The sequence below is a fragment of the Fonsecaea monophora genome, assembly GCF_001642475.1.
Source record: "Fonsecaea monophora strain CBS 269.37 chromosome Unknown Scaff17, whole genome shotgun sequence".
NCBI classification, from domain to species: Eukaryota; Fungi; Ascomycota; class Eurotiomycetes; order Chaetothyriales; family Herpotrichiellaceae; genus Fonsecaea; species Fonsecaea monophora.
Window position 1 is genome coordinate 310,100 of NW_019173948.1, and position 23,912 is coordinate 334,011.

General features: G+C 53.3%; 8 protein-coding genes across 8 annotated transcripts; 3 read left to right on the plus strand and 5 right to left on the minus strand.

Annotated features, from left to right (window-relative positions):
* Positions 1-523: 523 nt before the first annotated feature.
* Positions 524-2,949, plus strand: AYO21_03505 (hypothetical protein; the record flags this gene model as incomplete). The annotated part of the gene is made up of 2 exons (XM_022653479.1): positions 524-769; positions 853-2,949. The coding sequence occupies 2 exons, from the start codon at positions 524-526 to the stop codon at positions 2,947-2,949; spliced, it is 2,343 nt and encodes a 780-aa protein (XP_022514289.1).
* Positions 2,950-3,400: 451 nt separating this feature from the next.
* AYO21_03506 (hypothetical protein) lies at positions 3,401-5,675 on the minus strand (the record flags this gene model as incomplete). The annotated part of the gene is made up of 3 exons (XM_022653480.1): positions 3,401-3,714; positions 4,698-4,885; positions 5,014-5,675. 3 exons carry the CDS (start codon positions 5,673-5,675, stop codon positions 3,401-3,403), a joined length of 1,164 nt encoding a protein of 387 aa, XP_022514290.1.
* A 2,334-nt stretch (positions 5,676-8,009) lies between these two features.
* On the plus strand, positions 8,010-9,521 carry AYO21_03507 (hypothetical protein; the record flags this gene model as incomplete). Its single annotated transcript, XM_022653481.1, has 1 exon — positions 8,010-9,521. One exon carries the CDS (start codon positions 8,010-8,012, stop codon positions 9,519-9,521), a length of 1,512 nt encoding a protein of 503 aa, XP_022514291.1.
* A 1,712-nt stretch (positions 9,522-11,233) lies between these two features.
* Positions 11,234-12,475, minus strand: AYO21_03508 (hypothetical protein; the record flags this gene model as incomplete). Its single annotated transcript, XM_022653482.1, has 1 exon — positions 11,234-12,475. One exon carries the CDS (start codon positions 12,473-12,475, stop codon positions 11,234-11,236), a length of 1,242 nt encoding a protein of 413 aa, XP_022514292.1.
* Positions 12,476-13,317: 842 nt separating this feature from the next.
* On the minus strand, positions 13,318-13,830 carry AYO21_03509 (60S acidic ribosomal protein P1; the record flags this gene model as incomplete). The annotated part of the gene is made up of 3 exons (XM_022653483.1): positions 13,318-13,364; positions 13,452-13,674; positions 13,762-13,830. The coding sequence occupies 3 exons, from the start codon at positions 13,828-13,830 to the stop codon at positions 13,318-13,320; spliced, it is 339 nt and encodes a 112-aa protein (XP_022514293.1).
* Positions 13,831-14,346: 516 nt separating this feature from the next.
* Positions 14,347-17,076, plus strand: AYO21_03510 (hypothetical protein; the record flags this gene model as incomplete). The annotated part of the gene is made up of 2 exons (XM_022653484.1): positions 14,347-15,069; positions 15,118-17,076. 2 exons carry the CDS (start codon positions 14,347-14,349, stop codon positions 17,074-17,076), a joined length of 2,682 nt encoding a protein of 893 aa, XP_022514294.1.
* Positions 17,077-17,218: 142 nt separating this feature from the next.
* Positions 17,219-19,376, minus strand: AYO21_03511 (hypothetical protein; the record flags this gene model as incomplete). Its single annotated transcript, XM_022653485.1, has 8 exons — positions 17,219-17,428; positions 17,481-17,654; positions 17,719-18,021; positions 18,084-18,382; positions 18,471-18,673; positions 18,772-18,854; positions 18,929-18,981; positions 19,193-19,376. 8 exons carry the CDS (start codon positions 19,374-19,376, stop codon positions 17,219-17,221), a joined length of 1,509 nt encoding a protein of 502 aa, XP_022514295.1.
* A 1,903-nt stretch (positions 19,377-21,279) lies between these two features.
* Positions 21,280-23,459, minus strand: AYO21_03512 (hypothetical protein; the record flags this gene model as incomplete). Its single annotated transcript, XM_022653486.1, has 3 exons — positions 21,280-23,007; positions 23,078-23,138; positions 23,200-23,459. The coding sequence occupies 3 exons, from the start codon at positions 23,457-23,459 to the stop codon at positions 21,280-21,282; spliced, it is 2,049 nt and encodes a 682-aa protein (XP_022514296.1).
* Positions 23,460-23,912: the final 453 nt, after the last annotated feature.

Sequence of the window (23,912 nt, forward strand, 5' to 3'; positions counted from 1 at the left end):
TAGGTGAAGAGTGTCCGCTCAATCTCAAAGCATTTATTGTTCTCGCGATTCGGTTGAGGCCCTCCTGAGACACATCATGACTTCTTGAGCGGCTCTTGGTGTGGACTGCGAGAGGAGGGAAAGGTAGGTCTGGCTGCGGTCTGGTGATCGATAAGAGGACATTGAGGCAGTGAGAGGTGGTCAAGCTGGCAAGGCTGGACAAGGCTGGACAAGGCTGGACAAGGCTGGACAAGGCTGCCAAGGCGCTAGTACTTCCCCAGACCAAAACCAATGTCGACATCATATCCTCCGCCTCTACAGCACAGTATGGCATGGTCAACAGTGTGCTCACTCGTCTTCACTGCGGGTGTGGCAGAAAAGATGGGTGAGCACACTGTCGCCAGCGCCAAGCTATGGCATCCACGAAATTCTCAACGCTTTTCAAAAGTGTCTTCGTCGGACCGTTCACTGTCGCGCTTCTACTGTCCTTCGCAGACCCTCAACCCGCGTTCGATCGCTGCCAATCGTTCAACCACGAAGCGCGATGGGGAAGAACAACTCAAAGAAGGCTGCGCGCCATGCTCGCATTACTCAGGACTTCTTTAACCAGGTTCCGGAATCATCTACGGAAGAATCGGCCAAGACCACCGCTGAGAGGCCTTCAATTTCTTTGCCCACGCAAGTCGCCAGAGCACTCAATTCTTTTGTCAACACTTCAAACGCTCCCAATCCTACCATCTTGAGTGGCACCTTTCAACAGATCGATCTGGGCGACGACTACAGACAAGTTGTGAGTTTCTACCCATGTTACAGCGAGTGACAGCGATTTCAGAGTCTGCTCATTACTGACACAAACTCGTCTCGTTTTGGCAGGCCTGCTTACTCGGAGAGCGTGTTTTCCACACCTTTGAGAGGAGCAAAGACGCCGCTCGAGATCTCCTTCGTCACTTCTTCACCACTGCTTACTTGACTGTTGACCAGTCGACTGGCAAGAGAGAGTGGCGTGTTGACACGGACATCAAGATTGAAATTGTTCACGCTATCAAAACCAACAAATTCATCGGCCTCTTCACCAGTCAGAGACCTGTCAAAGGCACCAATCCTGTTGAATTTGAGGACGTCATTGACTCTCCATCCTTCCTCGACGAATTTGACGTGATTGGCATCATTGTCGACTTCTTTTTTGACTGGGCGGTTCAGTGTGCGGATTTCCTCCGTCGTAACCCAGACCACAAAGCTGTCGACATTCCTTTCAAGACCTACGTCGAACACTACCGTCCTTTCACCTGCATCGGCATCATCGAGATCGCTGCTGCCATCAGAAACGGAAAGACCATTGACATCGACCCTCGACCTCTCGAATTCTTCATCGCCGTCAGAATGAACAACATGGCTGATGAGCAGAACCTTCTCATCCAGGGTAAACCAAAAAAGACTGGCCGCAAGAACAACAAGAACAAAGGTGAAGGCAAAGTGAAAGCTACTGAACCAGATGCCACCAACATGGAGTACACTGCCAAACCGGCTGAGAAGAAACAAGATGACAAAGACAATGCCGCCGACATGGATGTCGCTTCCAAACCTGTTGAGAAGAAACAAGTTGACAAAGATCATAACACCAAGAAGAATGTCGCTGTCAAAAGTGCCAAAGACTTGGAAGATGACAAAGAAGATACCAGAGAGGATGACGCTGCTGCTGAGTCCACTGTCACCAAAGTCGAGTCCACTGCTCAAGATGTCAAAGGCAAACAGGTCAACAAAGATAACATCACTCTCCCTGCCGCCACTGCTGCCACAGATCGCAACATTGCTGTCACTCCTGATGAACTTCTTGCTACCATGACTGCTGGAATTCGCACTGCCCCTACTGGTCGCAACATTACTGTCACTCCTGATGACCATGTTGCTACTTTGACTGCTGGTGCTCGAAATATTTCCATCAACGACACACGCACAGATGAAGATCCGTATGGTCTCCGCAATCGTCGTTCGAAATGGTCTACTAGTGCTCATGGTTCTGCCACGAACAACTCCACTGCCGAAGATGACGATCCGTTGAATCTTCGCGCTCGTTCGAGACTCCCAGCTGCATCCGTCATCCACACCGACATGTTCACTGACGCTGATGGTCCTACTCCTACTGGTCCTCCAATTCCTGGTCCTGCCACCACTGGTCATACCTCTGCCGGCACTCGATCTGGTTACCCTGATCTGGAGACTATCCGAGCTCGTCGTCATGAAAGAATTCGTGAACGCTTAGCTAGACACGGCGCTAACTTTCCTACCGCAACTACCGCTACTACCGCTACTCCCACGACTGCCACTGCCACGACTGCCACTGCCACGACTGCCACTGCCACGACTGCCACTGCCACGACTGCCACTGCCATGGCTGTCACTGCTACTGATGCGCCTGGGACTGAGTGCACTGCACCACCTCCTCGTGTTCGCCCTTGTCGTCGTCAAGCTTCTGCTGCGACTGCAGGATCCAGCACCACTCCTCAACAGCCACGTGCCGCAAAACCACGTGAGACTGCCACCCAACGCCTTGCCAAGAACCGACTCTACCAAGAGCTCCAGGATCTTGTCAACACCAACTTCCCTTCTGCTGCGGCTCGCCGCACGGCCTTCGCGCAGGCCAGACAGCGCCTTCTACATTCCGAGACGGTGGCGGCGGCACGCGGAGAGCAACCTCTGCGTGCCACTGCCACCAGGGCGACGCAGGAGGCATTGACAATCGGGCGCGACGACGCGTTGAACGCGGTCCGCCAGCAACGTGCTGCCGAGGCCGCTCGGATGAGGGCCAGCAGGGCCGGAACGGAGGCGAACGCTCGTGCCAGAGAGCAGGGGTTCGGGTTTGACATCGGGGGGATGGGTGGGTGGTATGGCGAGTTGGAGGCCATGCAGATCCAGGGTCTTGGTGGCAACAAGGCCACTGGCAAGAAGGAGGACGAGGCCAAGGAGAAGTGAGAGGCCGTTCCTCACGGCAAGTTCCCCTTGGGGGTTTCGCGTGTTTAGAGCTTGGGTGAGACAAGATGACAAGATGACAACGCAAGGAGGCACACCGAGGCACTACAATAGTGCAATAAATGTCAACAACATTCACAATGTTTTCTTCTTCATTGCTTTTCTCGTCAGTGCGTTGCTAGAGTCCTCGTCGCCGCCCCCGCCACCGTGTCTCTCACTCTGATCGCCATGACGGTCTCCTCACGATGTCGTCGTCGCCGCCGACCACGTACATTAATGATCTACCACAGCACATCCTCTGTTGTGATTACGTGCCATCGCATTCGAACCAGAGTTTCTCTCCCCTCCCCGGGGCCCCCTCTCATTCGCTCTTTTGTTGTCCGCAGTTCGCCGCCCCGTCTATATCGTTGCAGACGAGTTTTGTCTGGAGTGTATCTCGCTGTCATCTACCTATCTACCCGTCCACCCGTCCACCCGTCCGTCCCCTGGAGTTGTACATCTTGTGCACCACGGCCATCATGACGATCGTAACTGCGATAGCGGAGGTCGTGGTGTCGACTGCCACAAAGAAGATGACCATGATGACCACGATGACAACGACCTCGACCATGGCCTTGACGGCGACGACCAGGATCGTGACGGCGAAAGAGACAGTGGCATCAACGGTGGCGATGATACCAACGACGTTCTCCTGTCCGGCATCGCCCTTGGTGGAATTTGGCATGTCAAGCTGGCGCTGGGTGTTGCACGGTCCTTCATCTACCGAACCTGTCAACCTGCCAAATACACATGTCTATTCGTCGATCTATGTACGTGGAAAGTACATGGAAATGGAAATGGGAATGGAAATGTTGTGGATGACAGTATTTCGTAGTATCACGGTATCAAACCCTCTATTCTCATTGCCCGCCTCGTATCATTATTGTTGCTGTTGATTTTATCGGCGTTGTTGTTGTTGTTGTTGTTGTTGTTGTTGTTGTTGTTGTTGTTGTTGTTGTTGTACATATCTCTCAATTCTATCCCGGAACTCTTTTCCTTCTATGCACACGCACCAAATGCTCTCTAACTCCAAAACAGGCAAAGAGGCAGAACCATACAAGCATGACATGTAAGCAAAGGAAAGTTGCATGGTCCTCTGTCCGAGTCCATGACATGTCTTGGTCTTCGAGGGGGGGAAGGATTGAGGACATCCAATATGAGCAAACTCGGGAACACCAAAGCGCCGAGACAACTTCAAAGTTGCTCTTCAAAGAAAAGAATCTTGGGATATGTCCCATCTGCGCAAATGGAATGGGACCTTGGCGTTCGTTATCCGTTGTCACTCATGATCCATGGGGGGGATAGATGATGCGTCGTTGTCAATGCTTTCAGGAAGGTATCCTTGTCTTCAGCCACGATATCTGTAGGTTGCGTTGGCAAGGACGAGTCTCCGCAATAATAGCTTGGTCTGCGAACGGAGTGGCTGTTTCCTCACTTCTATCTGTTTGGAACCTTCAGGTCGCACACGTCCAGGGGTGTAGCGCGAGGTGAGATTGTGCTGGAAGCACCCTCTGTTTCTGGACGTCGAAGAGTTCCTGAGGCTGTTGACGACAGAAAAGATGACGACAGGGTGTTGTTTGTCGTGGTATCCAAAAACAAAAGGAATAATGCGGGTAATGCCGTAAGAGACCGTTGCCGTATCAGAATCCTTGCTAGGTGATTTGTAAACTTGGCCGTCCGGGGCCAAACTTTTCAAGCCTCCTCCCTGGTACCCTGCTTCTCCCTTTCAATCTCGACCGACTCGCCGGGAGGTGTCGAGAGCATGCTTGACGGATTGTACTCCTTGGGAGCTGCGGACACGCTCGACGTCGACTGAGGCGGGACGTATGCGCTTGATAGGCGGGGGAAGCAAAACCCTGGGTGCAGGATGGTTTGGACCAGTGTGGCGATGATGACCATGCTAGAAAAGAGCTCGAACATCAGTCTTGCGGATTCTCAGATTGGTTACTCGGTATGGCAGGATTGGGGAGGACATGGAAGTGATTAGAGATGACGATAGGAGGAAATGGAAAATCGGCCAATACATACCATCCATCAAGCGCGATAAAGGCAGGCTCAAACTGCATCACTGGGTTCGCCCACCCACCAGCCATTTCGACGATACGGTAGATACACCGAATCAGAATCGCCACGTAGGCGACGATGAAGCCGTACACAAAGAGCCGGAATTTCCTGTCACTCAGAAAGCCGCTCGCCTCGCGGGATAGGGGTTCGTCGCGCCCTCGCCAGCGGCTGAAGACGTACCACGACGCAGCACTGCCGAAGAAGATCAAGGTGACCACCTGGAAGGCAATACCGGCCATCATCAAGTTGTCGCCCGTGTCTTGCTGGGATTGGTTGTCGTCGGCCGTGGCAGCCATGCCGCCGCCAATTGCCTGGATGATCAGGGATATGAGGTCTCCGGTGATGAAAATCCATGTGTACCAGTTCGGTCTGATCTTGGAGTACTGTGGCCCGAAAGCAAGGGTGATGTGCTTGAGAACCAGGTAGATGGCGGCAGAGTTGAAGGCAGGTCCCAAGATCAGACAGCAAATCTGGATCTGGAAGCCCACTCTGTCGAACGGATTGTTGTGCAGTATCACACGGCCAACGTATCCGAGCGCCTGGTCGACGCAGGCCAGCAACATGGCAATCAGGTACGTCCATGTCTTGTAGCGGATGCCGCAGAGAAGTTGTAGGGCGCCACACATGGCGAAAAGGGCCACGAAGAGGGCATTTGCCCGATCGAAGGAAAATAGCCATAGATCGAGTTCTCAACAGGACATCGGGGTGTGACATCGGTGCAGTTGGCTAGGGGCAGAAAAAACGTCGAGTTGTCGTTGTTGTTAGCCATTGCTCAGGACAAGCCTGGGGGGGTCGAGGATTAGACAATGGGCAAAGATGATAGAGTAACAACGGGGGATACCAATGGTGATACTCGCACGGCTTTTGAAGGAGTCAAAGAAGAAAAGACCCATACAGAGATACACCTATATGTACTCAGAGTCATACATGATGGATCCCCAGGCACCAACGAAACCAGGAGCCGACGGCACGAGAGCTGCAAAGCAAGGCTCTCTCTCGGATTGCCAGAGACGCGAATACGGAGGATTGGGACATGACAATCCGTCCCTGGGCGCAAGGTCTAGGCAAAACACGAGGCATACGATAGGGCGGCTTCTGGTGGATACACATGGTTTTCGTCTCGAGATCTAAGAAAAGGCCTCTCGTTGCCCAACTCGGGTCTGTCGAGACGCATGCCATGTGGTTGGACCGTCGACCCAGGGTGACTACCATAACCCAATGACGGCGGAACAAGTCAAAGAAGGCTCTTTCCCCCATTGCTCATTGCAAAAGGGTATTGGATGCTGTGGTGTGATCTCGCAAGCTGAGCCCGAAAGCGGTTAGGACAAGGCTATACCCACCAGCCCAAGCAATACCGAACCTGGGCAACAAGGCGGAAGGAGTTTTCCGTAGTCTTGCTTAAGCCTTGGTAGCGTTAAGATGGATATGCAGGACTTGTATTGTGCCGGTGGTCAAGGATCATCCTAAGGAGCATATCCTTGCGATATCAAAGTCGAGATTGAGAGCGCGAGAGGGAAGTTGGGAGTCGGAGAGTCGAAGCCGGAAGAACATTTCCTCCGTGCCGAGGATGTTTTAATTCGGCTCAATTCCTCGCATCGCACACGCAGTGCAGGCCATGGATGAATTCAATTCCTTCACTTTGTATTCAACCAACTTGGATCCCTGCGCTGAGATAAGATGGCTTCTCTTCGGACTGCTTCCGGTTGTCTTACTACCCTTTCTGGGCCGCATCTCTGCAACCATGGGTTCTGTCGCACCCGAAAAGTCCGAAGTTGGTTGCGACCTCTGCGTATTTCGTGTCGGAACCCGAGATACGAACTGAACAAGCCCCTCCTTGACTGGGTCCATGACGCTCAGAGAGCCTCCTGTTTCCAACCTTAAAAATATGGCTTATCCCCATGTCCAGAGTCCGCGACGGCAATCGTCCGAACAAGCCTCAAAAGAAATGCTGCGCACAATCTTCAAAATGGAACAGCAAGCACATACCGTGTGCTTGTCGAGATGAGCCACGAGACACGCATGGCTAAAGACCCACAACCAGAACCACGTCCTCGGATATGAAACAGACTGCTCTGGAGTCGACCCCTTGCCCATCTAGCTCCATACTTGGCATACGATGATCATGCACTGACTGCGTGCTCTGCGAGAAAGGCATCCATCGTGGTTAAAGTGACATTGTGACTGTGGTGCATTCTCTACAGGTGCGACGTAGGGAAAAGAGCTCGCTGAGATGGGCACAAATGAAAATCCAGTGGTCACAGTGGTCACAGTGTTCCTCCCTCCATTACCCACTATTGGCCACCATCGAGGTTGACAGCTGTCAGAGTGACGCTCCTCACAGCAGACGAGAAATCAAAAGCCTGCGAAACGGTAGGGAAGTCAATGAAAGGCGCATCTCGATCTGGAGAAGACGAGCCCTTGCCCACTAACCCTTGTCGCATCAGGTCATATCTCGCCACTTTGCCATTTCACTACTTCCATCTATATCTCTCTCCTCCTTCTCGAGCTGATTGAAAGCCATCTTTTCCTGAACGTAGGAGGAAAGAATTACGGACGCGCTCAACTAGGGCAGTGGAATGTGGTCCGATGCTAGGCTCACTTTGTTCTCGTCACCAGAAGTTCGCAAGACGCATCTACGCACCGCACAAATCAACTCATTGGAAGTCAGCAAGGGATGAAGTTACAAAAATGTCATGGATTCTGTCCGAAATTCTCCGCACAGGCTAATCGCGTTGTCCAACTGGTCCCTACCTCAGTGCTGTCACTAGGAATGTGGTCTAAGCGCAAACAGTAGGACTTTCAATTTTTCCATCTCTTGCTACCAAAACTTCATCCTACTCCTACTGTAATGTGAGAATATTTCTACTGTTGAGCGTGTTTCTCGTGAGGTTTCCTCGAGTTCTCCCTTGGTTTCGCGTGCAGACACTACCACCGGAATTTCCTTTGCTCATCTAACCAAGATGGAGCAGTATATGCCTCTTCCATCCGATAGCCGCACGAGTGATCACATGGACGATCTTGAGCTCTCAGACATCGACATGGAAAAGATTCATGAATACCCCTTGCCAAAATGGTATCGATTGCCCGGGTGGAGGATCTCATCGAGATGGGAGCTTCCGCAAAATTGGAAGATCTGGTCAAGAGACGACTTGACGAAGCCAAAGAATATGGCGTCTCTGATCCTCGCAGGCTTCCTAGTCGCACTCCCACGGTTCCTGCGGCCAGGCGGATTGAAAAGACCGAAGAAACTGCATCCGACAGCTTACCTTGATGCTCTGAGAGGCTGGGCGGCACTCCTTGTCTTCCGATTTCATATGTACTACAACAAAACGTGGCTTCTCGAGCTCCCGGTCGTTCGCGGGCTTCTCAATGGCCGTGCCATGGTCGAAGTCTTTTTCGTCATCTCCGGATACGTTCTCAGCTACCGACTTCTCAAGATGATGCGCAATCAGCAGCCAGACCTCCTTCGGGCTTTGGCTTCATCGACGTTCAGACGCTGGTTTCGACTGTTCATTCCGACCGGCACGGGCTCTTTGATCGTCGCCCTGGCCTCGTATTTCGGCTGGTGTCGAGGAGATCTTCGTCAGGGGACTTTCCTTGGTCAGATCTGGGACTGGTTCTGGGATTTCGGCTCGACCACTAATCCATTTGCCGATATCAAAGGCTGGTGGTATCCAAGCGTCTTCCGCACAAAGTACCTCGACCCGATGTGGACTATTCCTGTCGAGTTCAGAGGCAGCATAGTGCTGTTCTCATTTTGTGGCGTCGCTGCCTTCTTCTCTACGAGAGGTCGCAGGATCTGTTGTGCTCTTGTTATACTTCTCTGTTACTACTGGTGGACTATCTATGCGGCCCTGTTCTTGATCGGCTTGATGATAGCGGATCTTTCATTCGATCGCCATCCAGAACGCCTACACCCTGTGCCTCTTCCGCAGCGGCAGAACGAAGAAGCAGCACCAGGTCGCAAAACTAGCAGAAAAATCCTCACCAAGGTCGGGTGCAGTCTTCTAGTGGTCGTGGCACTCTTTCTCTTCGGACAGCCGCCAGACGGATGGAGCTATCAGGGACCCTTCCCCTTCGACTACCTCAGCAAGGTTATACCGTGGTGGTACCCCCTCGACCTCAGTGAATACTTCTGGCTCAGCATCGGAGCTGGCCTCCTGGTTTTCGCCCTGGATAATTGCCGCATGCTCCAGATTCCTTTCGAGCTGAGCTTTTCTCAGTATCTCGGGGACATCTCGTTCGGCATCTACGTCATGCATGATATCGTCAACTGGTGCTTCTACGAGCCCATCGTTGAACCTTGGCGCGCTGCGCACCTCGGCGATGGTTACTGGTCCGGACTCCCGGGGATGCTGGTCACCACCACTGTTGTCCTTTGGGCCGCCGACTATTTCTCACGGATCGATGCCTGGGTCGTGTGGTTCGGCAAGTGGCTGGAGTCGAAAGCCTTTATCAAGGTGGGCAATTGAGGGAATATTGGTTGACGCGGGTTCAGGGGCTGCAGTCTTGATGCCCTTCATCACAGTTCTGTACATGGGAGGGCTTTTGAGGTTACCGTTACCGGGCCCTTTTTTTTGGTGGACTTCCCTCAGGCTCGATACGAACTGCCAACAACATCCTTGGATTTTCTGAATCAATGTCGAAGGGGAAAATTGGGGCTTTACATATCTGTGTACCTACAAGACAAGACCGCTCGCTACTCTCCTCGTATTTATGCAAGCCAACCCAGCACTAAGAAATAATGATGAGTGATATAGAGTCGTCATCCAGTATCTCGTTTCCCTCTTTCACCCGCGATGATGGTTTAGTATCTGCATCAAGATGACCAAGATGAAGTCCTCTTCACCACGTAGACGAGACCGGGGGATATTGTCGATGTGTATATACTTGCGCTAGAGCTCCTCCTGGTAGGTGGCCAACAGTATGAAATAGTGGCGCTGCGCTCTCTAACCTTTTCGTTCGACATCTTGTTCTTGAACTTCTTCTTGTTAGAGGACTTTTGCTCAATATGGATGACCTCGAGGCACAAGCTGATACCAGCCACTATGAGCTTGCTCCGGCTGCCACGGATATCAGCATTGCGTCCGAAGAGCATACCGTTCTCGATCCATCCCAGGGACCGACTCGGCTCTCGAAGCGTCAATGGGTAGCATTAAGCTCCCTTGTCTTCCTCTGTGCCATGGCCATCCCTGGATTTGCCCTTCCTTTCTCAGTCCTCAACGACATCAATAATGATATAGGATCCAGCCCGTCATATAGCTGGATGGCCGCAGGATGGACCATCGCGTCAGCACCATGAACGGCTCCGGTGGTGTCTGGACAATATTTGGCTCGCTCATTGCTCCACGAAATGCTGGTGCATGTGCCAATTCAGTGTCAGGGATGGACTGAATCCGTATCAAGTGTGAAAGGAAAGTGCGTATGAGTGGAGTTGGGCCTACCCAGTTCAGACAAAATCATCTACCTCTGGGTCTAACTTATTTGGTAGATATGTAACGTCTCACAAATCGGAAGGCGCGATATCTCTTACGACCAATCAAATCCGGGGTTGTTTCTTTCAACAATCTTAGCCTCCTTAACACTCGTACACAAACGGGTCTCTGTGGTAGCCTGCACAAACCTCAGTGATCTCGACCCTCGCCTGAGTTGTCCGTTGGTCTTCCTGATGGTCACGACTCGTGGCATTAAGTTCGGCGAGGGTGTCTGTGTCCACTCCAAATTGGGGAATAATGAACCAATCATTGGGTAAGATACATGCCCAAGATAGCCATACCTAGAAGGAGAAGGGTCTGAAGGTTGCTCGCTGTTTCCCAATCTCTCTCTCTCTCTCTCTGTCTCTTTCTTGTAAGTCTCTTGGACAAACTATCGCGTTCAATCACTTGATAAAAAATCACTGACGTAAGGCGCAAGGATCTTCTCTCGCCGAGTTTTGATGCTTCCTGACATGTCCAAGAAGTTGTGGTACTGGGGAAGATCAAACCCGAGATGGCGCTTTGCTGAGAGCCCAAAAAGGTGGTTAGGCGAAGATCAAGAGAAGAATATCTACGCTGAGCCAAGCAGAAAAGGAACGGGGAACAATGTTCATGGAAGACATGTTGATACCAGGTTATGTGCAGCACCTACGCCTTTCCCTGGTGTTTCCGTGCCACCAGGCCAAAGTATGTAAGAAGACGCCTCGGTTTTATTCAACCACCATCTCCAATATCTCCATGACCTGTTCTTTCTCCGTGAGGGGCTTCGGATTCGTCAGACTCATATGGTCCTTGAGGCTGTTGACGGCCAACCCATCCAGCTTGTCTCTCCCGACGCCCACCTCCTTCAACGTCCGCGGCATGCCGATCTCCCGGAATATCACGTCCAGGATGTCCCCCAGGTCGACCTTTTCGAGATCCTGCGGTCCCGAGCCGTATTTGGCTTCCAACAGCTCCTTGACCACGGGCGAACGGAGCAACACCTGCTTGCAGTGGGCCTGTCTTTCGACGTTGGCGCCCACTTTCGCGTTCCACTTGCACACCGCGGGGAGCATGATGCAGCTGGTCTCCCCGTGCCCCACACCCAGGGGGCCCAGCTGATGCCCGATGCCGTGGCTGGCCCCGAGAGCCACGCCGGTCTCCACGGCTCTCATGGCTTGGATCACGCTCCGCATCGTCTCGTACCTGGCGTCCAGATCGCCGGGGTCCTTGTGCGTCCGGATCAGGGCCGGCACCAGTGTCAACAGCCCCTTTTCGGCCTCGGCGTCGCCTTTCTCATTCGACAACAGGCTGCACAGCGCCTCGACACAGTGGTCCACCGACCTGACCCCGGTGCTCAGCCAGATCCGCTCTGGGGTGGTGGTGGTGAGCTCTGGGTCCAGAACCACGATGCTCGGGTTCCGGGCGGGCGGCTCAAAGAGACATTTCTGGTTACTGCCGTCGTCCCTCGTCACGCCCGCGATCGACCGGTACTCTCCGCCGGACAAGCTCGTGGGGATGGCGATCTGGCGGACTACGGGGTCCTTGAACGCCTTTTGCCCCTCAGACAACAACTTCTCCAGCCCCTCGGACGTGGCGATGTCGTTGGCGAGCATCCACGCGATCACCTTGGCCCCGTCCGTGAGCGATCCGGCGCCCAGGGTGACGAGGCAGTCGGTGTTCTTGAGCGCGGCGTCCTGCGCGATCTCGAGCACTTCGTTCCAATGCGTGTGGGGGGCCATGCCGATCCTCACTCCGACGACTTTGTCGCCCAGGGCGGCTTGCAGCCGTTTCAGCGCATCCGTGTTGTTCGACAGCGACTTGGACGCGATGATGTAGACCCTGCTCGCCTTGACCGTGTTGGCGACGTGGTACGCACAGGCCTCATCGAAGCGGAGGCCCCAGCTGATATATGGGATGTCGCGTCCCTCAAAGGCCGGTTCGAAGTGCTCAATGCCATACGAGAATGTCATCTTTGGTTCCTTCACCCTTGTCGTCGGAGAGTGGCCAAGTTTCACAGAGTGCGGCGAGTGGTCTCGGTATAGGTCACGTCACGAAGCGAGGTCCAATTGTGTCTCATCATAATAGTTTCCACAAGCAGCAGGGGGGGTGGGATGGGTTGAAAGGCTGAAAGTGATGGGAGAGTATAAATCGCACGGTTGGAGAAAGTGTGGAGATTCAAGCGCGAGGGGTATCAGCGAGGCCGAGGATGGAGGCAGAGAAAAGCAATCTGAATACGAAGGGCCTTGTCCCGAGGGAGCAAGAGGGTTTTGGGACAGAGCATACAAGGAGAGGGAGAAGGGGAGTTGGTTTGGTGGATCACTGAGATCCAAAATCTCTCACAACGATTGCAAAAATGGCGCCGGCGTCACGGTTACGCAGATGTGCAACGAACATGGCCGCGTACAGACACCACCATCTTCGCATCTGGTGGGCGCACCGGACTATTCACCCATGGCGCAGAATCACGCAAATGTTGAAACGAGTTAATTGACATTGGTGTATCAATTCTCTCAATGTGCTGTCTGGCTCGGATATAAGTCCGCATGAGTCTTAGCTGGCCATCGCTCGTCCCGGACCGGTGTTCTCGACTTTTGTTTCCCCTGGAATTTGATACTCCATTAAAAATGTCAATTGCTCTTTGGTCTTGATGCCGTTTCCCTGCCTCAGGGGCAATTCACCGGTATAGCAAAGCGAACGCAATGTGCATCGGTGCATGCCACGGACAAGACTTTTTCGATTTGACGTTTGGAAGAAGTCGAGGTAGTAGAGAATAGGCGGCAGTGTGAGAACAAACTCGAGGCGAACCAGGCGCTTAATCGAAGAGACCGAAACCCATATCCTCGTCGGATTCTTCCTTCTCTGTGGTGGCATTGTCAGTACATGTCCTTGCCCCAAGACCAAGGGATGCTGCGCGGGACAGCAGAATATCTCGTTGGTAAGACGTACCCTCTTCCTTCTCCTCTTCCTTGGGAGCCTCCTCGGCAGCAGCAGCGCCGCCAGCAGCAGCACCACCAGCCGGGGCAGCGGCCGCGGCACCACCACCTGATCCGACGTTGAGAAGCAGATCCTTCACATCCTTTCCTTCCAGGGCCTTAGCGAAGAGGGTAGCCCAGATGGGTTCGACGTCGTCGACACCGGCGGCTTTGATGATGGTGTTGAGTTTATCGGCCTGCACGTCAAACACACAGTGTTAGTCTGATGTCCCCTTCCCCCCTCAATCGATATTCTCAAGTTTATTGTGCGAGGGACTTCGTACGGTGATTTCAATGCCGTCGTCGGCAAGAATGAGGGCAGCGTAGGCGCTGGCGAGCTCGGCGGTGGACATCTTGACGGTTTTGCTGAGGGAACTTGTCTGATTTGAGAGTTCAGAAAGGTAGGTGTCAAGAAAGTTGAAGTTGCGCGCAATTTCTCGAAAAACGCAGGGCCAAAGTTCCCGGAATTTGGTTGTGGGATCAAAAATGCCAAGGCCACAGTTGCCCGGTCTAGACTAGGCCGTTCTAGGAAAGGGCGATGCCGCCTTTACCCCTCCTGTCCTTCTCATTGAGTCCTCACAGTCACGTGAACAAAGTCTTGGCACCAGCCTCGGCGGTTAGCTGAAAGAGTTGTCCTTATCGCAAGTCTCCTGCGCAGTCCTGTGTATGTCAAGTATCTGTCTTGATCGTTAGAGTCTCCCATTGCAGCGGTCAACTTTCCACAAGTATCGAAGCCCATGTGAACGTCAACCATATTTTGAATTCAGCACAAGCACCACCCCTGATCGGGTGGGTCCACGTTGCCGCATGAGATTTCCTCTTTCAGCCTTGCCTGTCTTGACCGAGACGCAACTCCACGGTATCCATATATGGATATACTCCGTTCCTTGCGTCGAGGTCAAGGCAGGGAAGACGACGAGTTCGACGACGCATGTCAAAAATGGCTTTACAAATTGTATCTCAAGGCCGAACCACCTGTCGTCCACGATCCCCGCAGCAGGGATCCTCGACCTTTGCCTCTGGGAAAGCTGATCGAACTGGAACCAAAGCTGTTCTTCCCCCGTTCGGCTGTTCTTGAACTGGTGACCAGAGACATGCTGTGTGAACTGACAGAGTGTGCATGTCGAAGCTGTGTGTATGAAAGAGCTACTCCATCCGAAGGCTACAGCGGCGGCCAAAGGACCAGGATCATCGATGCAGTTATGGGTGGAAGGGACGAATCAAAGATTATCGTGGCGGTCCTCCTCTACACGGATCAGATATCCCAGCTTTACCGACTGTATAGGACATTGCTCTCGGATGAAGGGATCGACGCACTCGATGGTAAAGAGGACATTGCCGAGGATGTCAGGGAGCGAATTCGATATGCGAAGCCCATGTTCAAAGTGGAACGGATTTCGCTTGACCGCCCTGCCCGAAACTTCCCCTCAGGTACTCGACTACCTTTTTTGAGTGAAGGGTCGCCCAAGAGCGGCTCGTTTGGAACAGTCTCCAAAATAGAAGTGCACCCAGAGTATCTTGGAGATGATGTCAAAGAGCTGATCAAGAGCTATGCGGGAGCACAATCGATAGTGCCTTCAGCAGATCAGAAGGTGAGTTAATTGGTCCCGATGACAAACTCCCCAAACCGACATTTATAGTTCTATATTGCCCGGAAAATGATTCAAGGAACTCGAGGCCAGACACTGGAACATTCTGTCCAGATGGAGCGAGACTTTCTCGACGTGATCCGCCAACAGAAAAAAGGCAAAGAAAACCTGATAGATTTGATCGCTTTTTACACGTTTGGGGATGAGATCAATATGCTTTTCCCTTATGTGGACTTGAATCTCCATGACTTGCTGTATCACGGTCACCTCCCACCCCACCTTTCTCAGAAACCGTTTCCCGACGACTGGATCAGTTTGGGCATCAGAGGCATGGCCCAAGGACTGTGCACGATCCACCATCCGCAAATGACACTGGATAATGACCGGAAGATTGTCGGATTCCACTTCGATCTCAAACCGAGGAACGTTCTCATCACCTGGAACGGGACGTTTAAGATCACCGACTTTGGCCAAGCGCTCATCAAGGTCGTCCGCATTGGCATAGAGCAGTACGGAGGAGACGGCGGCTATCGCGGAGGAGACCCAGAATACGCACCTCCCGAGTCGATGCCTTCTCGCCACCTGCTTGAATCTCGTCATACAAGTTCCGCAAGTCCTTCCTTCATTAACGGACAATTTGACTCGCGCGATCTCTTCAAATACGACATCTGGTCTCTGGCCTGTATCATGGTGCAATTATATACCTATGTCTGCCTTGGAAATGTCAGTGCAGTGACAGGGTTCGATGAGGATCGCAAAATGCACACGACTGGAGGCGACGTTGCCCCGTACCACGTCGACACGTTCACGGGACCTGACCTCAACCCGGCCGTGACGACGCAACTCGAGAAGATTCTGGCATACGGTCTGAGCGTTGAATCCCCAGCTTTGCACACCTACATGGAAGAGCTTGTTAGGACAATGTCGCAAATGCTCGAAATCAATCCCTCCGAGCGCCCTACGTCCGGCGAGGTCGCCGAGCGCCTCACACTACTTTTGAACAACTACCTGGCTGCAAGAAACGACCCCAGTGGCGTGCTATTGGCAGCCAACAATGACGACCTGCGGGATATTCCTGCGGGCTACGTCGAGGTTGCCATGGATACGAATGGGACCTCTTTCGTGTCGTTGGAAGGGGTCCGCCTTGTGACTGCAGACTCCCAACAACAAAACACGGGGATTCCGTGCCGGTTGAGGCTGTTTCACCAAAAGGGCGGGTTTTGGATCAAGATCTGGTTCAAGAAGGCCTCCTCCAGACCGGACATAATTTCGAAGAGGCTACCCGAGGGGCAGACTGGGTTGCTCCATTCGGCGCTGCTTGATGGCGGCGGAGGCCGTGGCCACTGTCGAATCTTGAGGACGGGCGCTGACGGCTTCGAGATAGATCTGTACTTTGAGAACGGGTTGCTGGAATTCCATATGGCACTCGTCCAATATACACCACGTTCCTTTGGGATCGTCGGCGGTGGCGGCGGGCCTGATGACGAGCTGCGGCAATGTTACAGCCTGAGACATCCGGTCACTGTGTCAGCCAGACGTGACTTCTCCAGGGACCTGTCACCGATCCGGGACGGCGTCGAGGCGGCTTCGGTGCAGGTCTGGAAACGCAGGCGAATGACCTATGTCGACGGGACCTCGACAGCGCCGCCCGTCGCGGGGCTCAGACTCATGGTCTTTTTCCAAAACCCCGCCGCGGTCCTGCAGGTGCCGCTGAGATCTCGCCTGGGGACGGTCGAGGTTGAACGCCACGGCGCGACCAGCGTCATCACCTTCCGCGGTCTCTTGAGGGAGAGGTTCTTCACGCACGCGGAGAAACTGCAACGCACAAACGATCGTCAGCTCCTATTGCCGATCGGATCGGCGCATTATCCGCTAGGCAATATCTACAGGCAGGGGGACAATAACACTAGGGATGTGAAGATCGAGACGAGACATGAAGAAGGTGAGAGAGAGAGAGAGAGATCCCATTCTACCGCCTCTGCGAAAAACATGCTAACCGCGGCACTATAGTCGTCTCGGATTTTGCAGCCCTCATCCAAGAAGTCCGGGATGGCAGGGAGATGATATCCTGGAGCGATCCCACCGTTGGCCCACGACGTATTTCCAACCGAAGCCGCAGTTCCACCAGCAGGAGTTAGCTTTCCCGCATCGGTCAGACGATGTTCGTAAACACGGGCGTGCTAGACGTCGCTGCTCCCTGGGCGACTTTTCTCCTCCCCAAGACCTCGCAGATAAGCAGGACCGAGAGCGCCAGCAGGATTAGTGGGAACGCTATGATGACCCACAGCCACACGTCCATGCTTGCCACGATGTGGAAGTTTCGGTCCTGGTCCACCGAGACGTAACCCATCTGCAGGAAGTCCTGGTTCCGAGTTAGCAAAGCGAATTCCCGAAAGGCTGGAGAGTGCGTATACCGCGGCGAATGAGGCAGGCACGTATATTAGGGCCACGATCGTGAGCACCTTGACTATGCGAGCCTCGTGAGAGCTCTTTGATGTGAGTTCGACGACCGCGCCGGTGCTGGTGCTCGTCGCGGTTGCTATCCTGTTATTGAGCTCGGAGTTTCGGAACGCTATGATGTCTTGCAACTGGTAAATGTCAGCAAGTGAGTCCAGAGAAGCGTGTGCGTACGCGACCGGGGTGTCAACCAACCTGGCGAGACAGGTTGTTTCCGCGTGCCAACAACGACTCAGCCAGCCGTCGGAGAAAGTCATACTCGAGCTGCACGGATTCGGCGAGATCTAGAAAGGCATCACGCCGCTCGACGGTTTCGTATCTCCGTGCGGCGTTGGTCATGCAGTGTATGATGGTGGAGTTGAGGGCGAGCACGTGCGATATTCTTAGTAATTGGTCGACGAGGTGTGTGAGGTCCTTCATCGAACTGATGCATTGCTGCACCTTTTTGGAATCGCTGGCTGCGTCCGTCTCGATCGAGAACATGACGAGGACGTCGAACTAAAACACCATTCCATCAGACACTACACCAGTCTACAGGACCAGTTGGAGGCAAAACTCACCAGCTTCGTTATCTGTTCATCATAATAGTTCAGAGCGTGCCGCCAGTCCTCTGTTCCTGATGATATCAAGACGGTTTGCAGACCCAGCCATTCGGCCGCCGTAGCAGCTCGAGAATCCGGCGAGGCGGTGAAGTTGTGTTTCAAGCGATTCGTCAGCTGGGTCGGCGCTCTGACGAGAATATGCGTGCTCGTCTGGGTCGTGCACAAGAAGTTCTGGTAGACGAGGGCGTGGCGAATGGTCCATGGGTGTTGGGCATTCCCGTCGTCCCGCTGGACGTACTTCCACAGAAAGCAAGTTTCTAGCGCACCCACAAGGATCAGCGTCTCGCATACCTTTTTTTTTTTTTTTGCCCTGTTCAGGTCTCTCGGGTCTAACGGGGGGTATACCTAAGCCCTGACGTCGCCCAAGCCGGTCGACGTGCTCGGCGATGTCATACGCGGCAAAGCCCTCGTCGCGGGCAAAGTCTTTCTCGCCAAAGGCGGTTAAATGCTTGAGAAAGGCAGGGAAGACGCGGACGTGACGCAGGATCGAACGCATGCTCGCTTCGGACAGCATCAGGTGGCCCCAGCCGAAGGTGGGATTCAGGAGACTGTCAAGCAGGGAGGGAGGTTGTTAGAAGGAATTTGCTGCTTTCCACGAAGCGGGTGGTCCCTGGCGAGGAAGTGGTAATCAGAGGTTGGAACGTACAAGAATGTAGATTTCGGCGACGTCGGCACCGCGCCCGTCCACGAGTCATTGTTGGTGGTGTTGATTTCGATCTCGCGTGAAGCCTTTTGCGTTGGTTGTATGTTACCGTCGAGTCCCTTATGCACGCCACTGCCACTGCACTCATCCAGTCACTCACCCTCAGAAATTCTGCGACGGCGTGGTCATTTTGGAGGAGACATGTTCTGAATCCTATCGAGGAAAGACACAGTATCGAATCAGCTTCGGGCACAGTGACAGATAGACTAAGCAAAAAAGAACGTAATGCACAGTCCCACCCAAGGATCGGACCGTCCATAGCCGTTCCAAGTCAATGGATTCAAATTCCACATATTCATACACATATATGTAATTATGTGTGGGGTATCCAAGACACATACATGGGATCACACGAGGAACATACCAATATCGTCAACCTCGCCCACCTGCACGCGAAAATACTCCGGCCCCGAGTCCGCGGGGAGGAAGATCCCCGGGGCTGCATCGTCAAAGGCGCGCTGAGTCTCGTCGATCGATGAACCCAGCAACACGCTCTGTCGGGTGATTGGAGAATCTGGAGCGGGCCAGGGTAAGAGTTTCTCGTCCATTACTGCAGAGCTGCGAGGGAGAGGAAGAGATGGACTGGGGTCGTCAGGCTGTGAGGGGGTTTGGGGGATCTATTGGGTGCGAAACATACACTCAGACACAAACACAAATGCGCTCAGAAGGGAAGGAGAGGGGTTTCAAGAAAGAGGATTATAATGAGAAGATGACAGAGGTCGTGCATGGTACATGAAGGAATAGAATTGGTGGTGGAATTGGGAGAGGAAAAGGGAAAGGAAATCAGGCTGTGGACGGCGAGGCGGGACGAGGCAGAAAAAGGTGGGAAGACGGTGAGGCTGAATCCATGCTATGCCATGCCATGCCACCACTTACTCAAACATGCCACCTGCCAGCATTTGAGAGTCTCTTCTTCAAGGATTTAGAATAGATGCTAGATGAATTGTGTACGCTACATAAAATATAGATAATGTCAATAGGTTGAGGTGTAGGACTTTGATTCTTGACTCTTTACCATTTACGCCTCGACTCCTCAACTCCGCCCCTCAAAAAAACAAAGCATCTCCCTAACAAGTACATGGATTCAAACATGTATATATCCTCCGACTCTTCCCCCAAACCCAACCTAAATATACCCCTCCCCGACATGCGAAGAGATAGCCCTTCTTCGTGACAGCTTTACCAAGCATCCACAAGCGTGACCCCGGAACGCTGCTTAATCTCGCCGTGCTCCGAGACGGACAACTTCCTCGCCGCCGTCACCTCGTACATAGTATTGGCGCCGATCCTGATGGGCTGATTTTGTTTCGTGGATCAGTCAGCCAGTATTAACTTAACAACTCACAGAAACAGAAACGGAAAAAAAACACAGGGAGACCAAGAAAAAGGAATACCTGACGAACCTTCCAACGGTACTTGTTGCGCCCGAAAAGGTCATCGAGATAACTCTCCAGCGCCGAGGCGCTGATGTTGTATTTGACCAGGCTGACTTGGTCCATAATACTTTTTGAGTGGGTGGTTATGCCGAGGTGGGTAAGTCGGGGTATTTGGGTAGTTGGGTGGTTTGAGGTTCAAGTCAAGCTCAAGAACAAGAACAAGTTCAAGGATAAGCTCATGCGGGGAGCGGGCAGGGAAGCGGGCAGCGGGAGCAGGCGAGATGGTGGATGGATGGCTTATGGGTGTTGCTTTACATATGATATGCTCTGTAATTGACAAGGGATCAAGTGGACAAATTGACAAGGGGGAGTATGGCTAGGGATATTATATATCCTCGGTGTCAGGTGGAAGAATTGAGAAGAGAGTGATCTATCAGAGGCCAGAATTGACAGCGAAGAACCATTGCCATTTCCTTCCATCCTCCATCCTCAAGCCACCACCACACCCAACGCCAACACCTCCACTACCACAACTCCTGTTTCTGTTCAAAGTACACACATAAATGCAAAGGCAAAAAAGTCACTTGGTTGTTCACTTGAGACTGTGATATGATATGCCAGCCTGACAAACAGGAAGATCCTCCCAACAGCAGGCGACCCTCTCCACAACCACGACAAAGGGCGATTCTTGTCGGTCCTCGCCTACTAGTCCTCGTGCCTCGTGCCTCACCAGCACACCAAAACACAAGTACCATACCTAACTAAATCGATACGGGTAGGCGACAAGGGTCACACGAGCTTGAGCGTGGGCGTCAACGTAACGGGCGTGGCACTCGGGTTGCAGGCTGCAGGCTGCACTACACTAAAGCCTCTAGCTAGCCACCCGCATCCGCAACTATCGAACGCCATCTACTGGGGGCGCAAAACAGAATGAGGCGCAGGAGAGAGGGGGAGAGACATGAGTGAGGGGGCATGGGAAAGGGAGTCAGTCACTGACTGTACGTGGTACAATATGGACATTGACTTACTGCATAGCCTTGCCCTCGAAATTACCGAGTACTTCTTCCATCTGGTGTCAACCACTGCGCCTCCTCCGTCTCAGACACCCCTTTCGAAATTCCTGCCACGCATCCCCCCATCCGTGCTTGAAATCATGCCATCGTTCAACCGGGTGGTTCCCACTGTTATTCACAAACAGACTCGTCCCGCCGCCGAGCCAGTACAGCATTCCCACCTGCGCCCGCTCGTCTCTCCTGTCGAACGAAATGTCGCGTCGCCTCCCAAACCGCCGGACTTGTTCCAGTCGCCAGTCGTACCCTTCCCACTTGCTGATGGTCGGCCGAACACCCGCATACTGGGTCAAGCACCACCGCCAGAACCGCGGCTCCAGGCTTGAGCCAAACACGGCCAGATAGTAGCAAGTGCCCACAAGCATGACCCCAAATGTCGCCGCCGGAAGGACCCAGCCTTGCAGGGCATCCTCTTTGTCCAGAGCAACCGGATAAGGGAATGTCAGGCTTACGCTGGACCCCGAGTCCGTGCACGTCAAGGTCCTGCCGTCGGACGAGTTGCTCCACGTGCCTTGGGTAGGAAATCCATCTTGGTCCCGGTATGGAGGGATCACGCTGAGGATGATAACCCACAAATTCGCCAGTCCATACGCAACGCAGAAGAATGCCGGCACATATCGCCACCATCCCCGACATTTCCTCAACTTCAGGTCCCATTCCCACCCCTGGCTTTCGCCCCGCCCATCCACTTCCGTCTCGCTGTGGCGGTCTCCTCCATTGACTTCCTCGAGGTACCTGGTCCTTGATGGAAGCCTGAGGACCGCAAAGCCCATGATGGTCAGGATGATGCAGTGCGCATAAGTCTGGAGCAGTCCAGCCATACTGACCGACTCCAGCACAGTTTTGATAGACGCAGATGCGGCAATCAGGACCGTCGTCATGATCCCGTGAAGCGCGAGTCCACCTCTGGGTGCGAGATACTGGTCCAGCGCTTCCACATGACCTGAAGATGGCGAGTCACTCTTCCAGAAATGCGACCACGGGAAAACATTGCCCGACCCAATGCTTTGCTTGATGCGTGAGAAGGTGTAGATGATTGAGTTGAGGCTTCCGAGAGAAGAAATCGCAATAAAAACGGACCATGCCTTGTATGACGCCTCGTTATTACCGAAAAGCATCGGGGTGTAGTTGATCGCCACAGGAACAAATGGAATAGCCTTGAGAAAGGTCGCGACCAAGGCAATGTACAAGATACTGACGACCGTGACTGCAAAGATGAACCCTTTGCGCAGCGTCACAGGGCTCTGTGGGTCGATTTCGCCGGCGACAAAAGTTGCATTCTCCCATCCTTCATACGAGAATATCACCAGGAGAAATGCTTTGGCCACCTGGATCTTGGACATGGTTGCTTCTGGCGGTCCACATTCTTGAAATCCTGCCCCGAGATACGTCCCGACCTGGATCGCGTGCCACCCAGCACAGAGCACGACCACCAGCAGCAGGATCTTGACGGCCGCCAAAATTTGGTTGAGCACGCGACCGGACTGGGGGGAGAAGTATTGTAGAAGACACAGAATAAGGAGGACCAGGAATGCAATCACCCGCAAAAAATCGCGATCGGGATCCTCTTGCGGATTGCGAGCGAATAGCACCAACCGCCCGATCTGCAGGCAGTTTGTGGCCGAGTTGAAGAAAGCCACGAATAAGAACGCATACTGCACGTATGCATACAAGCCGTCTCCCAGAAATCGTCTGATCCATGAGCGCCCGCGGCCCGAAGTCAGTTCATCGAGCTGCAAGTTTCTTCGTCAGCCCCGACTCACGATCGAATCTTCTTGAAGGATATTCGAGAGCCTCACTTACGTATACAAGTTCCCCCCCATTGTACGGCATGACAGTGGAACATTCCAAGTATATCAACATGCTATACAAGAGTCACCATTTGCATCTTGCGAGGTCTCTCGTCCTTGTGCAACTTTACTCACCTGATCAACGTGTAGATCGAGCCTATCGCCCACAGCGTCATAGTAAGGCCCTTGTCGCCGGTGAGTACGAGCACCGTCGACACGTTGGTGTATATGCCCGTGCCAATCATCTTGTTGACGATCAGACTAAACACATCATAAGTCCCGAGCAGAGGGGCGTGTGCAACGGGCCTCGTCTGTGGGGGTTCGTCGACGTCCAACGACGGGCTGCGGGATCGCAGGTTTGTCATCTCTATGCCATTGGGACCATGTGGTGCCATGGTAGCGACGTGCCCGACCCAGTGGTTCCGATGCGCGGATACACAGCCTCACGCAAAATACCAGTGAATCACCGTCACTCTAGAACATCAAAGGCGACTTTGCGCAACTGCGGGCGAGGACGCAGCATGCAAGGCAGGTGGAAAAAGGCAGATAAATAGATACCATCAGGCAGAAACGAACGAGACGAATAAGGATGAGCAGACATCAGTGTTATAGGGGGAAGCAACTTGCGACAAACTGGAACAGGGCGTTCTGCCAAAGTGAGGCGTTGGCGGCCATTTCGTGTCGTCAGGCTGAGCCAGGACCTACCCGGCCATGGTCACCATGGTCATAAATTGGGGGTGAGTCCTGGTTCTTCCAACCGCATTGTGATTTGGGCGAGTTTGAATGCCGTTAGACGCCCACGCACGCCACCGAGTGTGCCTTGCGCACGTCGAGCAAAGGAAACGTCT